Source organism: Apodemus sylvaticus, chromosome 19 (assembly GCF_947179515.1).
Source record: "Apodemus sylvaticus chromosome 19, mApoSyl1.1, whole genome shotgun sequence".
Classification (NCBI taxonomy): domain Eukaryota; kingdom Metazoa; phylum Chordata; class Mammalia; order Rodentia; family Muridae; genus Apodemus; species Apodemus sylvaticus.
In genome coordinates, this window is record NC_067490.1 from 598,000 (window position 1) to 614,131 (window position 16,132).

The window sequence follows — 16,132 nt, forward strand, 5'->3', positions numbered from 1 at the left end:
ATCTAAAGAGGGTTCTTCTATCTTTTACTTGCTCTTTTGATCCAAAATAAATCTTTTTTCATTACTTAGCTTGTAATATGCTAGCAACAGAAACTGACCAAGACACAAAATTACTTCTAAGAAATGTGGGCAGTAAGTTTATGAGTTTATGAGGCATTGCCAGATCAAATTAATAAGAGCCTTAGAAAACACACAAGGACTTATATAGTTTCATAAAAATTATGTTTATCCATGTAACTTCTTTTAAACAAATAAATAAATGATTATATTTTTTGAAGGAGCTCCCTTGGCAGCACTGTGAACCAGCTCATTCACTGGGGCAACAGTGGTCAGAGTACGTCACTCAGAAACACAGCAACACTCTCCTTAGTCTTCTGGAGATGCGACCAGAGTGGACACTCTATGGATGGACAGGAACATTTATTGAAATCCCACTGTCAGCAAAGCACTAAGCTAAGTACTAAGACGCAGCCTCTGTCTTCGAAGGAATCACAGTCAAAAAGATTCACAGGAAACTGGTTACTCTATCCTGTAAACAATGGTTAAATAGCATAGCTTTCACCAAGAGAATGCCTGGAAGACACTCATCACAGTGACTTCCTAGGGAGCCGTGTAAATGACTCCAAGTCTCATCCCTTCCTTAGCTATTCTTGTTTCCAATGCTCCGTCGATGCTGTGAGGGGGACCCATTGCCAAGAGATCAGGTCTGGGTTGATACCCATTCTTGCCGGCAGAGAGTGAATTGTCTTCATGCCAATTTCTTCTTGAAACAAAAGACCCAGGATGAACTGCAGTCAGGCTCCCGGTTTTATCCTCTTGGGACTGTCCAGTGACCCAGAGAAATGGCAGCCCTTCTTTAGCATCTTCCTAGGTCTCTACTTGCTGGGCCTTTTAGGGAACCTGCTACTTCTGATAGCTATTGGTGCTGATGTCCACCTCCACACCCCCATGTATTTCTTCCTCAGTCAGCTCTCACTTGTGGATCTTTGCTTCATCACCACCACAGCCCCTAAAATGCTGGAGTCTCTGTGGACTGGAGATGGATCAATCTCATTCTCTGGATGCCTGACTCAGTTGTACTTCTTTGCTGTCTTTGCTGACATGGATAACCTGCTTCTGGCAGTCATGGCTATTGACCGCTATGCTGCTATCTGCCACCCACTCCTCTACCCACTTCTCATGACTCCTTGTAGATGTGTGGTTCTGGTCAGTGGGTCATGGGGAGTAACTCATTGTGTGTCTCTGACTCATACTTTGTTGCTCTCTCAGTTATATTTTCAAACAAATCAAGAGATTCCTCATTTTTTCTGTGATTTTGGGCCTCTCTTATGGCTTTCCTGCTCTGATGCTCACCTCAATGAACACCTGATGATGGCTTTGGCTGGAGTTTTGGGAATCAGTGCACTTCTCTGCATTGTAAGTTCTTATGGTTGTATTTTTTATGCTGTGGCTAGAGTTCCATCAGCACAGGGGAAACGGAAAGCCCTTGCCACATGTAGTTCCCACCTCTCTGTAGTCGCCATTTTCTATAGCACAGTCTTTGCCACCTACCTGAAGCCCCCATCTAGTTCTCGTTCCTCTGGAGAGGTGGTAGCTGCTGTTATGTATACCTTGGTAACTCCCACTCTGAACCCCTTCATTTATAGTCTGAGAAATAAGGATGTTAAGAGTTCATTGAGAAGGATCTTAAACATGGTGAAGTCTCAGAACTAAGGAAGGATCACATCCCACATCACTACCCCACATGCAAAGTGAGTCAGTTAACACATGGCTCATGAGAGAATTACATGATTGCTATAGCTAATTGTCAGTGTTAACTGGACTTGATTTGGAATCACCTTCGATGCACACATCTGGGCATTTCTGTGAAGATGTCTCTGGAGAGATTTCACCAAGGAAGAAAGATCTACTTTGAATGTGGGTGGCACCATCTGTTCCATAGAATCATCCTAGTCTGCTTACTATCATTATTTAACTCTTTTTACTTGTTGAGCATACATGCAATGTGACCTGCAACCCCATTCTTCCTTCTGTGCTTTTCTCATTCTGATGTGTGCTTCAAACCATGAATAAAATGAATTTTTTTTTCCTAAATTGCCTGTCAGGTGTTTTTCCACAGCAACAACACAAGTAACAAATAAAGCAAACTATTAGAAATAATACTGTGTTGGGTTTGATATTCTTTAATTTGTCTTCTTATATTCATATTCCTGATGCATGAATATCCATTGCAATCTGTTGCAGTAAACTTCCAACTCCAAAAAGCCCATGCAAAACACACAACTCAGTTGTTATATTTATAAGCTGTACACCTAGATTGGGCAGATCTACCACTGCACTAATCTGTTCCACAGCTATTAGATCCCTTGCTACTTGAGGCTTCTCCAGGTCATGTTGTTCTGTTTCATCTTCCTTCCCCCTCTTCTTCCTCTGTCCTTTTCCTCCATCATCCCCTACCCTTCCTCTACGCTCTAAGACCTCCAGTCCTACCTTTCCCTTCTACTATGCAATCACAGGCTCCAGCCTTTATTTGACCATTTAAAATGGGGAGAAGTTTCACATGAAATCACCTGAGTAAGTGATCCACTCCTTGTTGGAGCAACCCCTCTTGAGCAAGCAAAATTAACACCAGAATACAAACAGCACCTCAACCTTTTTGTCCAATTAAAAGGTAATAGAGCCACCGCCATTTGCACCAGGGAGCCAGGAGACTCCACAGCCTTCTGTGCATAGCCCACCAGGAGAGAGTGATCTCCCAGCAGTGCTTTCACTTTTGAGCTCAGAGGAGTAAAGACACAGGCTTACAGGCCCACAGGAGGAACAAACTCCAGCCAGAGACAATAATACCAGCTAGCACCATATGGCAAAAGGCAAGCACAAGAATCCTACCAACAGAAACCAAGGTCACATGGCAATATCAAAACCCAGTTCTCCCACCACAGCAAGTCCCAGATACCCCCACACACCAGAAAAGCAAGAGTTGGATTTAAAATTGTATCTCATTATGCTGATAGAGGGTTTGAAGAAAGACTTAAATAACTCCCTTAAAGAAATGCAGGAGGGCCTGGGCAATGGTGGTGCATGCCTGTAAGCCCAGCACTTGGGAGGCAGGCAGATTTCTGAGTTAGAGGCCATCCTGGTCTACAGAGTGAGTTTCAGGACAGCCAGGGGCTACACAGAGAAACCCTATCTCAAAAAAACAAAAAAGGAAAAAGAAAAAAAGAAAAGAAATGCAGGAGAACATCGGTCAACAGATAAAAGTCTTTAAAGAGGAAACACAAAAATCCCTTAAACAATTACAGGGAAACACAAACAATCAAGTGAAGGAACTGAACAAAACCATCCAGGATCTAAAAGTGGAAATAGAAACAATAAAGAAATCACAAAGTGAGACATCTCTGAAGATAGAAAACCTTGGAAAGAATTCAGGAGTCATAGATGCAATCATCAACAACAGAATACAAGAGATAGAAGAAAGAACCTCAGGTCCTGAAGATACCATAGAAAACATTGACTCAACAATCAAAGAAAATGCAAAATGCATAAAGCTGGTAACCCAAAACATCCAGGAACTCCAGAACACAATGAGAAGACCAAACCTAAGGATTATAGGTATAGATGAGAGCAAGGATTTACATCGTTTAGGCCCAGTAAAATTTCAACAAAATTGTAGAAGAAAACTTCCCTAACCAAGAGAAAGAGATGCCCATGAACATACAAGAAGCCTTCAGAACTCCAAACAGACTGGACCAGAAAAGAAAGTCCTCTGGGCACATAATAATCAAAACACCAAATTCACTAAACAAAGAAAGAATATTAAAAGCAGTAAGGGAAAAAGGGCAAGTAACTTATAAAGGCAGACCTATCAGAATTACACCAGACTTCTCACCAGAGACGATGAAAGCTAGAAGATCCTGGGCAGACCTCATACAGACCCTAAGAGAACACAAATGACAGCCCAGGCTACTATACCCAACAAAACTCTCAATCATAGATGGAGAAACCAAGATATTCCATGATAAAACCAAATTTACACAATATCTGTCCACAAATCCAGTCCTACAAAGGATGATTGATGGAAAATGCCAACACAAGGAGGGAAACTACACCCTAGAAAAAACAAGAAAGTAATCTTCTTCCAACAAACCCCAAAGAAGATACCCACACAAACATAAAAATAACATCAAAAATAATAGGAAGCAACAATCACTATTCCTTAGTATCTCGTAACAACAATGGGCTCAACTCCCCAATAAAAAGACATAGACTAATGAAACATTTCTCATGTAAATCTTCAATTTTATCAGAAAATGTTTGTAATGACCCTTTTAATTAATTTAGTGATCTTTTTGAGTCTACTATTTTGTTTGCATTATTTTTATGATAGTCTTCAATTTTAATATGTCTTTGTATATACTTCCTCTATTTTATCAGAAATGTTTTCAATGTAAATATTTGATTTTATCACAAATGTTTCTAATTCCAACTTCAATTAATTTAGAAAGAGTTTTTATATCACGGCAACCAACAAACTGGGAAAGGATCTTCACCAACCCTAAATCGGACAAAGGGCTAATATCCAATATATACAAAGAACTCAAGAAGTTAGACCCCAGAGAACCAAATAACCCTATTAAAAAATGGGGTACAGAGCTAAACAAAGAATTTTTACCTGAAGAAATTCAAATGGCTGAGAAGCACCTTAAGAAATGTTCAACATCATTAATCATTAGGGAAATGCAAATCAAAACAACCCTGAGATTTCACCTCACACCAGTCAGAATGGCTAAGGTTAAAAACTCAGAAGACAGCAGGTGTTGGCGAGGATGTGGAGAAAGAGGAACACTCCTCCATTGCTGGTGGGATTGCAAGATGGTACAACCACTTTGGAAATCAGTCTGGCGGCTCCTCAGAAAACTGGACATGACACTTCCGGAGGACCCTGCTATACCTCTCCTGGGCATATATCCAGAGGATTCCCTGGCATGCAATAAGGACACATACTCCACTATGTTCATAGCATCCTTATTTATAATAGCCAGAAGCTGGAAAGAACCCAGATGTCCCTCAGTGGAGGGATGGATACAGAAAATGTGGTATATTTACACAATTGAATACTACTCAGCAATTAAAAGCAATAAATTCATGAAATTCTTAGGCAAATGGTTGGAACTAGAAAATAGCATCCTAAGTGAGCTAACCAATCACAAAAGAATACACATGGAATACAATCACTGATAAGTGGATATTAATTAACGCAGAAGCTCTGAATTCTCAAGACACAATTAGCATATCAAATGATACCCAAGAAGAAGGAAGGAGAGGGTCCTGGTTCTGAAGACTTGATCCAGCATTGTAGGGGAGTACGAGGACAGAGAAATGGTATGGTGGGTGATTGGGAAATGGGTGGGGGGAAGAGGGCTTATGAGACCTATGGGGAGGGGGGAACCAGGAAAGGGGAAAGCATCAGAACGTAAACAAATAATATAGAAAGTAAAAAAATTAAAATAAAAAAGTTTTTATATCTACCATTTTATATGTAAACTTTTCCATGAAATAGTCCATTTTAACATGTGTGTCTATATATTTCTTGAATTTTACCAGAAATATTTTCCATGTAAATCTTCAATGTTATCTGAAAATGTTTATATTTCTACTTTCAATCAACTTAGAATTATCTTTATGCCTATCATTTTATCTGTATAATTTCCATGATAATCTTTAATTTTAACATGTTTTCTATATATTCCTTCAATTTTATCAGAAATATTTTCCATGTAAATCTTCAAGTTTATCAGAATGTTTATAATTCCACTTTCAATCAACTTAGGAATACTTTTATGCCTACCATTATTATATCTATATAAAAATTTCCATAATAATCTTCAATTCTAATATGTTTTTCTACATTTTTCTACAATTTTATCAGAAATATTTTCCACATAAATCTTCAATTCTATCATAAAATGTTTCTATCCCATATTTCAATTAATTTAGCAATGTTCTACATGTTTGCCACTTTACTCTTTAATTTTCCATGAAAATTGTCAATGTTAATGTGTTTATCTGAAATATTTTCCATGTAACTCTTTAATTTTATCATAAAGTGTTTTTACTTTCCCTTTCAATAAAAAAAATTTTAAAAAAAGGTAATAGAGTTTGGTTATACAATCAGCAAGTAGGACATTGCTTCACAATTTCCTTGATTTGTCGCCAAGTGGAAGAGAATTCTTTCTTTAAACCCTTGCAGTTGACATGGTGAATTTTTATGGAATTCTGATACCTCTGGTATTCTTCCTATCAATAGCTGGTCAATTTCATTATTACCTTGTGCCAGAGGGCCTGTCAGACCTGTATGGGATCTTATATGTGTTATATAGAGAGGATGACTCCTATTTCTGATCATTTGTTGTAGCTGAGTAATAGTGAAGTCAATTCAGCATCATCTTGAATATGTTCAGCAGTTTCTATGTATAAACCAACCCTTTGTGCATAATGAAAGTGAGTTGCTATATTAAGAGACTCTTGAAAATGTGACAGCACCATGAGTATTGCACATAATTCAGATTTTTGAACCAACTGACAGGGACTCTGAACTACCTTACTTACATCTTCTAACTTGCATTCTGCCTTTCCTGATTTATTAGCTCCAGTGTAAAATGTAGGGACTCCAGAAATTGGAATTCATTTTATTATACGAGGGAGAATCCAGTTTGTTCTTTTTATGTACTGAAGTAACTTGATTTTAGAATATCCGTTGTTAATCTCTCCCAAGAAATTACTGAATGTTCTTTGCCAATGTTCATGTTGTTCCCATAATGAGACACTCTCTGCATTAGTAAAAGGTACCACAATTTCAGCTGAATCTATTCCAGCTAATTGTCAAAGTCTCATTTTTCCCTTGGGTATCAATTCAGAGATCTTCTCTATGTAGGTTTTTAATTTCTTACTCTATGAGCTAAAAATATCCATTCTAAGATAAATCTTCACTCTGTATGAGAATTCCAGTAGGAGAATGGGTAGAAGGAAAGATAATTAAGATCCAGGCCATCTTTGGATCAATAGGATCTAGATGTGTATCCTGCAATTTCCTTTCTACAGAGCTTCTCAGCTTCAACTGATAATATCCTCAGGCTATTTAAATCTTTATCACCTTGCAAGGATTGCTTAGCTCTTGAGTAGCCAAACCAATCACAGGCTACAGCCAGTTAATATCTCCCAGTAACTTCTGAAAATCATTAAGAGTCCTTAATTGACCTCTGATTTGTACCTTTTGTGGCCTAAGCTTTTGCAGACTATTCTATACCCTAGATAATTAAATCCCCACTTTGTATTTCTTTGTACTTTTTTCAGTGGTTATTTGCAATCCCCAGCAAGGCAAGGGTGTTATGTTTTGTTTTGTTTTGTTTTGTTTTGTTTTACTTCATCAACATTCTTTACAGAATATTTATATCTGAATCAGCCAATAGAATATTATCCATATAGTGATAAATAATGATTTGGTGAAATTGTTACAAATCATCTCAAATGGCTGTTGTACAAAATATTGACACAAGGTACAGCTAGTTAACATTCTCTGTGGCAGGACTTTCCAATGATATCTTTTTATTGGACAACTTCTATTGAAGGTAGGTACTGAGAAAGCAAACCTTTCCTTATCACGTCCAATGTAGAGGAATTATGAAAGAGAGCGATCTTTTAGATCAATCACTAAGGCATGCCATTCCTTAGGCAACAAGGAAGGCCACAGGATATCAGGCTGAAAGGAATCCATTGGCTGAATAATCTTATTAATTGCTCTGAAATGCATCAACATCCTTCATTTGCCAGACGTTTTTAATGATAAATACTAGAGAATTACAAGGGCTGGTGGACTCCTCTATATGCGGAGCCTCCAGCTGCTCCTGGACTAGCTGTTCTAGCGCCTGTAGTTTTTCTTTTATCATAAACCATTGATCAATCCAAATGGTCAGTCAATCATCTTAGTGGTAAAGCTGTTGGTATTTTATCAGCAGTGGCTCCTTGAGGTAAAGCTAAATTGTCAGACCCTGCTGTATCTTATTTACGAACAGCCTGGACAGTCTGTAACTGTCTTTGATAACATTCCTTAACTAATTTTATTTTTTATTAGGATCCTGACCTTTGTGGCCAGCCTCTGAAACTGAGGAAATATTAATTTGTGTTTTCCACTGCCGTAACATTTCTTCTCCATATGGATATATCAGCCACATATGACCTTAATTTTCCTATCTGGCCTTCAGGTCCTATACATTTAAGTCATCTGGTGCTTTGTTTTATTTGGAATAAAGTCCCAATGCCTTGAAATTGGATGTCTACTTCTTGAAGTGGCCAACTTGCAGGCCAAGGTTTTGGAAAGGTAATGGTGACATCTGCTACAGTGTTGACCATTCCTTCAATCTCAATATTGTTTACAAGTATTCTTAGCTTGGGCCTTTGATCCTGTATAGAAATTTGCCAAAATATTCGTTTTGGGCTCCCTTTTAGGTTTTTTGAGTTATCTATAGAATTTGCCTCAGCCTTTTTGTATCTGGTCTCACAATGCCTATTTTTAGAGCAATGCTGTTTAATTGTCCTAAGGAAGAGAACTCCCCCTGCTTGGCGTTGGGGCCAGCAAGAGGCCCCCCTGGGAGTTTTTTTTTTTTTTTTTTTTGGTAAGGTGTTCCATGTTTGTCTACTGTTGCTCTACTTTTCCTAGCCAAATGTCGGTCTTTAACACATCTTTTACATATACAAGAAGGCATAGGCAATCCTTGGGGATTAATTTTATTTCCCTGCAATTTATTCTGTCATAACCCTGCTCAGCACAATTAAAACATTTGAAATTTTGGGTCATCTCAGGGCCTCTAGTGGCTACTTCTCCTATTAAGGTCATATCAGGTGAACAAAGTCTAACATGAGCTTTATATCTAATCCACTCATCTATTGATGTTGACCTTGCCCTCAATGGTCTCATAACTTCCTTGATTTCAGCATTCAAATTTTCAAAGGCTAAAGACTCTATTGTTGCCTTTCTTACTGATGAATCTAATATACTCTTTCTACAGCAGAAGTCAACCTTTGAAAAGTCAGAGAACGTTTCCTTTGGACCTTGCATGACTTCAGGAAATGGTTGAAGTCTTTTCCCTGGTTTTTCAAGTTTGTCCCGGGCATTTAAGGCTGCCAAGAGACACAATACCAGGGTTTCTTCATCTTAAACAGCCAGCACCTCTATCTCAGCAGTGCATCTTCACCAAGCAAATGATCTTAAGAAATATCTCTACCCCTGGCTCTATTTTGTCGCGCTATCTCCTTCATCTCTTTTTTCTACTATGAAAACCATTCTAAACATGACACAGGTTCTAGTATTGCTTTTGCCATATATCCTTCCAGTCTTGAGGAATTAACAATCACTACACTCATGTGATAATTGTTAGAATTCCTACCAGTGGTTTAGTAACAACAGCCCCTTGATTTCTTTACAGGTTTTACTGCATCTCCTATTCTGAAGATCTAATGAACTTAAATATTCCTGTCTTTTTCTAATATCTTTCCTCCAGCTGAACCTGGAAGCCACTGACAAATCATGTTAAAGGGAGCTTTAGAGTTCACAGAAATTAAATCACAAGAAAGAGCTCAGGAAACTGGTGAGTCTAACAATAACCCAGGTCAATAGGAGCAGGATGAGAAAGAATATAATTTTATTTTATCTTTTAATGGAGAGTATATTACAGGATTCCTTTTAAAATAATTTTTGTTGTTGTTTGTGTATATATATGGTATGTGCAAAGTTACTTATGACATATTATTTTGTGGGAATGAAAATTCAACCATCAAATTTGCATGCTCAAAGCAAATACACACAATAGGAAAGAACTCTTCAAATGTCATACTACAATATATAAATGAACATCGTTCTAGATTTGTGTTTGTATTGGTGTCTTGTTTCTAAATGTTTGTTTTCATTAGTTTTTAGCAGCAGTTCTGCATACAGCAATGGGCTACAGAGTGGCAATTCAGTACATGTCTCCACAGTGTGATGATCAAACCAAAGCACTATTTAAGGTGCATTCAGTAAACAACTCACAGTAGTTTACATAATCTTTTAAACTAACATCTGAAAATTGTTTATCTTCCCCCTAGGCATAGTTCAGAAGACCTAAAGGGGAATCTGAGAAAGACCATAGATACTCATCTCCAGCGCACTGTGAGAGACTTCAATCAAGACACTGACAGTCAAATAGAAAATCTTCACTGCCCTCCTTAGGTCACATTTCAGTTGGTTTGCAGTAGAGAAGCCGTCTTAGTGCCTGCTGCACCTCCTGGTTCCTCAAGGTATAGATGACAGGGTTGAAGATGGGGGTGACCACTGTGTAGAGCAGCGCAATGACCTTGGAGAGGATCTGGGAATGGACAGCAGAGGGCACAATGTACAAGACCATGAGTGTTCCATAAAATGTGGACACCACAGCCAGGTGAGAGGAGCATGTGGAGAAGGCCTTGGTCCTTCCGGTCCCAGAAGGAACTCTCAGCACTGTCACCACAATCTGAACATAGGAGATCAGAACAAGTCCAAAGGGGACAGTCAGGAAGACAACAGAGAGAACAAATGTAGTCACCTGGGCCACTTGGGTATCTGAGCAAGCCAGGACCATCAAAGGTGAGAAATCACAGTAAAAGTGATCAATTAGGTTGGGGCCACAGAACCTCTGCTGGGCCATCAGAGCAACAACTAGTCCATCTACCATGAAGCCAGACAACCAGACTGTGAGCACCAATCCCAGGCACCATTGAGGCCCCATCAGGAGTGGGTATCGTAGGGGGTGACATATTGCAAGATATCGATCATATGCCATCACAGCCAGCAGGAAACACTCATCTGTAGCCAGAGAGCCAAAGACAAAGAACTGGAGCAAGCAGCCAGCCACAGATATGGTGGCCTCCTGTATGAAGCCTTCCAACATTTTGGGCACCACTGTGGAGGTATAGACAATCTCTATGAAGGACAGATTCACCAGAAAGAAATACATGGGTGTGTGAAGCCTCTGGGAGCTCACCACCACCACTGCAATGAGCATGTTCCCTGTGATGATGGAGGCATAGAGGGTGGTAAACAGAGAAAAAAATAGGAGGTGCAGCCCAGGGGCTTCATGGAAGCCAAGAAGTACAAACTCAGTGACAGTTTGGTTTCCTGTAAAGACGATTTCCATGGGATATTCAGTTTTCTGCTTGACTTGACAGTTGTGTCTGTTTTCTGTTGCAATTCTAAGATTGAAAGGGCTAAAACAAAATGACAACACAGAATTCAAAATGAGGATGGATTAAACTAGCCTTTATCTTTCTTTTAATTATCACCACTTCATCTCCACTTTCTCCATTCTCTGTAAGGTAGCATACTCCTAATGGCCTAGTGGAGCTTACCCATATCCAAAAGTTCAATAAAAAGCAAAATTTTTGTAGTGACTGTTGTCATGTGTGTCCCTTGACAAAAATGTTTATGTTCTATAACCACAGGCAAAAATGTTACAAAATAATTAAAAATTATGGAGGAATTATGCAGGAATTCCATGGTCACTGTCAGTTGTTTATACCTGAATGAGCCCAACATGAACCTGGTAGGGACAGAGTGACATGGTTCCTGCCCCCAGGAAAGGGCCCTGCAGTGGGAATCCAGGAGTGTTGATGTTTGCTGTGGGTGAAAGGCTTGTTTGTATAATAATTTACATATTTTCTGGACCAACTAGCAGTGGGGGGACTCTTTCCTTCTGAGGATTGTCCTCCTTATTAATATTAATAAATCCATGATAATTACAAACAGCAGGAGTCCAGGAGTAGAGGGTGTGGCTATGTCTCAGCAAAACAGTAAATGGAAAAGAACTCTAAAAACATGAATTCGAAAATAAATAATTTCTCAACTATGCAAAAATATAAGGATGCAATATGAATTATAAGAGGCTTTAAGAATCTAAAGGAACAGAGGTAGCTACACTGTGAACCAGCTTGTCAGAAAGATAGAAAGACACACACAAGCAAACAGAACATGGACAGAGAGATCTCCAGAGAGAACGTGAAACAGAGAGAAGTAGACTGGGAAAGCTGCATTAAGCAGAACACAGGTCATCAGCTTGCGTCCACGATTTGACTTCGAGTTGCTCTTTTCACTGCTCCCAGACACCCCTTCTCTCAGAACTCCTCTCCAAGCCAAGGTTGACCCTTGGGCAAGTCACACCAATTCCTTTGATTTCAAATTGTTTCTTCCTCTATATTCCACTCATATACATGCACAGCGGCCAACTGGGTAGACTTCTTGTCTCTAGGTTTTAGAATCTTTTATCAAAACAACCTTCTAAAACTACTTTATCTTTAGCTTACTAGTGGATGTGTGATAAGTAACAGTGGGAAGGAAAAAGTATAGGAGGCGTGGGAACAGAAGGAAAAGAAACCCAGACTCAGTTTGTGGGGTATAAAGTGAGGGAATCAAGCTCAGAGAAGCTGCATTAGACGGTAGTTTTTAAGCCTATATTAAGCTAAGTTTTAAAGGCTGGATAACAGTGGGCCAGCCAGAAGACAGTGAACTGGGCCAGTGTGACCCTGATACAGAGGAGGTGCACAGTGCTTCTGAACAGCTGAAGTGATCCTTGTTCAGTAGGTCAGACTTCACATGCTGACCAGGTGATGAATGGTTTTTACTACAGAGACTATGTAGGCTGACTGAGTGCAGAGGGTTTTGGAGAAAGCAAGAGCAAATGGTGCACACATTCTCCTAAAACTTAAACTGTTTCTGCCCCATAGTAGTAATGAAAACATATGTCACGTATAACATTAAATTCAAGTTGTCTAACACAAACGCCCTACAAAAGCTGCCTAAGAAGGTGAAACTGAATGACTCAGGGGCGAGTGTCTCGGGAGAAAATATGCAAATTCACACCTCGGCCACAGGCTGAATCTGTATATTTCGTGGAATTATACTTTCCACTCTTGTGTAGCACTAGTGCTATATCCTCAGAGATATAATAATTGATGATAATAATGATAAATAATAATAATAAATAGCCTAAATTGCACATCTCCCCTTAAGTCTCCTTGTCTAACCTTGTTTCTTTAGCAATGTAAAACTGGGTGTATAGAGGACATTATTTTAAACCTTGAGGATTCCCAGTTAATAAAAACAGACTCACTGCTCTTCTAAAAGGTCCTAAGTTCAATTCCCAGCACCCACATGGCAGCCCACGCCTGTCTGATGTGGCCCCTCTGGTGTACAGATATACATGCATATGAAGTATTCAAATACATAAATAAATAAACCTTTGAAAAAAGACCATTGCCTTAAGGAGCATTATATTATAGATATACACATCAGGAGATGATTGTAACACACTGATGAATTAAACCTGAATGAAATAGTTCTGGGATTCGTGGTATTGAGTAGCCTGCTATAGTTGTGGAAAGTAGAAAAGGAGAAGAGGGTATGCCAGAAAGGAAAAAAAAAATTGCTAGGTTCTGAGGCACAAAATGTCACAGCATGAGGGTGAAAAGGGGGCTTTGCATGGAAGTTCATCTCTGAAGGAGAGGAAAGTACAGCCATTCTCAATCTGTTGGTGGACAACCCTTTCTTATATCAAATGTTTATACTAATATCCATAACGCTAACAAAAATCACAGTTATGAAGTAGCAACTAAATAATTTTATGGTGGTGGGGAGTCACCATAACATGAACAGTATTATAGGAGCGCGAACAGTGTTAGGAAGCTGGAGAATCACTGACCGAACTTCGGATGTCAGAGAAGCATCTTAAAAAATGCTCAACTGCATTAGGCATTAGGGAAATGCAAATCAAAACAACTCTGAGATTTCACCTTACACCAGTCAGAATGGCTAAGATTAAAAATTCAGGAGACAGCAGGTGTTGGCGAGGATGTGGAGAAAGAGGAACACTCTTCCATTGCTGGTGGGGTTGAAAATTGGTACAACCACTCTGGAAATCAGTCTGGCGGTTCCTCAGAAAACTGGGCATGTCACTTCTGGAAGATCCTGCTATACCACTCCTGGGTATATACCCAGAGGATTCCCCACCATGTAATAAGGATACATGTTCCACTATGTTCATAGCAGCCCTATTTATAATTGCCAGAAGCTGGAAAGAACCCAGGTATCCCTCAACAGAGGAGTGGATGCAAAAAATGTGGTATATATACACAACAAAGTACTATTCAGCCATTAGAAACAATGAATTTGTGAAATTCTTAGGCAAATGGATGGAGCTGGAGAACATCATACTAAGTGAGGTAACCCAATCTCAAAAGATCAATCATGGTATGCACTCACTAATAAGTGGTTATTAAGCTAGAAAACTGGAATACCCAAAACATAATCCACACATCAAATGAGGTACAAGAAGAACAGAGGAGTGGCCCCTTGTTCTGGAAAGACTCAGTGTAGCAGTATGGGGCAAAACCAGAACAGGAAAGTGGGAAGGGGTGGATGGGAGAAAAGGGGGAGGGAAGGGGGCTTATGGGACTTTCGGGGAGTGGGGGGCCAGAAAAGGGGAAATCATATGAAATGCAAATAAATATATCGAATAAAAAAAATCAGGTTAATCAGAGAGGTGGCCAGTGGTAGAGCATGGCCCCCTCTGCTGGTAACACATTGTATCTACCACATACCCTTTTAGCCTCAAAGCCAGGCTGAGGACTTCTAGACAGCAGAGTGGCATATTCAGGATAAAATTAAACATTAGGAAAGCCCAGACCCAAAATAACAATAACAGACAGACAGAAGGATGGACGGACAGATGGATAGACGGATGGACAGAGAGATACAGACAGAAATAAACAGAGGCAGAGAAAGAGACAGAGACACACAGAAACAGAAGAAAGACAGAGAAAAAGAAACAGTCACCGAGAAAAGGGGAGAGACAGAGACAGACAGGGAGGCAGACATAGAGAGACACAGAGACAGAGATGAAAACAGAAAAAAACAGAGACAGAGTCACACGGAAAGATAGAGATACAGAAAGACAGACACAGACACACACAGAGACAGAGACACAGAGAGACAGAGACAGACAGAGAGCGAGAGAACTCACCAAGATGGCATGATAAGACAGAGTCACAGCTTTTCCTTTGTAATATCCCTTCTCTCAGAAACAAGTTCATTCAGCACATCCTGTCCTGGAACTTGATATGTAGACCAGGCTGTCCTCTGCCTCCCAAGTGCTGGGATTAAAGGCGTGCACCAGCACACCCCCACAGGAAATAAATTTTCAGTCTACTATAGTGAAGGACAAAGTCTTACAACAAATACCTAATGTGCAAAACAACCTCGCTCCCCTAATCCAAATCTGTGTGGCTTCACCAAACTGGGGTGCTGTGCTTCACAGGGGCTGCTGTAGTCGCCAGCTCTTTCCCTAGTGTCCTCCCTGCCCACTGCTGTCTGTAGCTCTGTGTGCTATGAATTGTACGCTCACTCGCTCACTCCATAACTTCTTGATATTTTAACTGCTCTAGATCAAATCTGGAGTTTTTACTCTTTCTACACCATCCCTGAATCACACAGGAAGTATACGAATCAGTTCAGAAAAGCTCTCATGCTCCTTCCTGGTCCTCAGTATGTTTAAAGTTCCCTACACAAAGTCTGTTTTCCTATTTAAAAAAAAAAAAAAAAAAAAAAGGAAGAGCCTTGGGGTTTTCAGAACATGACATAACCAGTCCTACTGTCCAAAGAGTGAGGAGTTAGTAAAAAGAGGAAGAAGAAAAGTGGTGAGATTTGAAAACTGCAGAAAAATGAGGAAGAAGCAAGGTGAATGAGAAATATATTATTAACATAGGCTTAAGAAGAAATTGAAAAATTTACAGTTGCAAAACTTCCAGGATGGGTGGATGGCTGGCTTTGAAGATGAAAAAAACATGCAGAATAATTTATAAATTAAGATGACCTTGAACATATTAACTTGTCAGAAAATGAGAATATTGAAAAATGTCTCTCTAATTGTCTAATGAGCAACAACTCCCAGACAATGCTAACTTAGAGCTGCATCTCTCATCAAACCAGCCATGACTCTGAGACAGTAGAAAGCCCTCAGCAAAAATTATCACTGCTCTGGCAAAGGAGTTCCTGTGACACTTAAGAAAACTT

General features: G+C 39.6%; 2 protein-coding genes across 2 annotated transcripts; one reads left to right on the top strand and one right to left on the bottom strand.

Annotated features, from left to right (window-relative positions):
* The first annotated feature begins 783 nt into the window (after nucleotides 1-783).
* Nucleotides 784-1,713, top strand: LOC127669780 (olfactory receptor 1G1-like). The gene has a single exon (XM_052163989.1). The coding sequence runs from the start codon at nucleotides 784-786 to the stop codon at nucleotides 1,711-1,713; it is 930 nt and encodes a 309-aa protein (XP_052019949.1).
* An 8,552-nt stretch (nucleotides 1,714-10,265) lies between these two features.
* LOC127669771 (olfactory receptor 11A1) lies at nucleotides 10,266-11,207 on the bottom strand. Its single transcript, XM_052163979.1, has one exon. It carries the CDS (start codon nucleotides 11,205-11,207, stop codon nucleotides 10,266-10,268), a length of 942 nt encoding a protein of 313 aa, XP_052019939.1.
* Nucleotides 11,208-16,132: the final 4,925 nt, after the last annotated feature.

Coding starts and splice junctions, on each gene's coding strand:
- LOC127669780 (XM_052163989.1), top strand. CDS start 784: ATGAACTGCAGTCAGGCTCCCGGTTTTATCCTCTTGGGACTGTCCAGT.
- LOC127669771 (XM_052163979.1), bottom strand. CDS start 11,207: ATGGAAATCGTCTTTACAGGAAACCAAACTGTCACTGAGTTTGTACTT.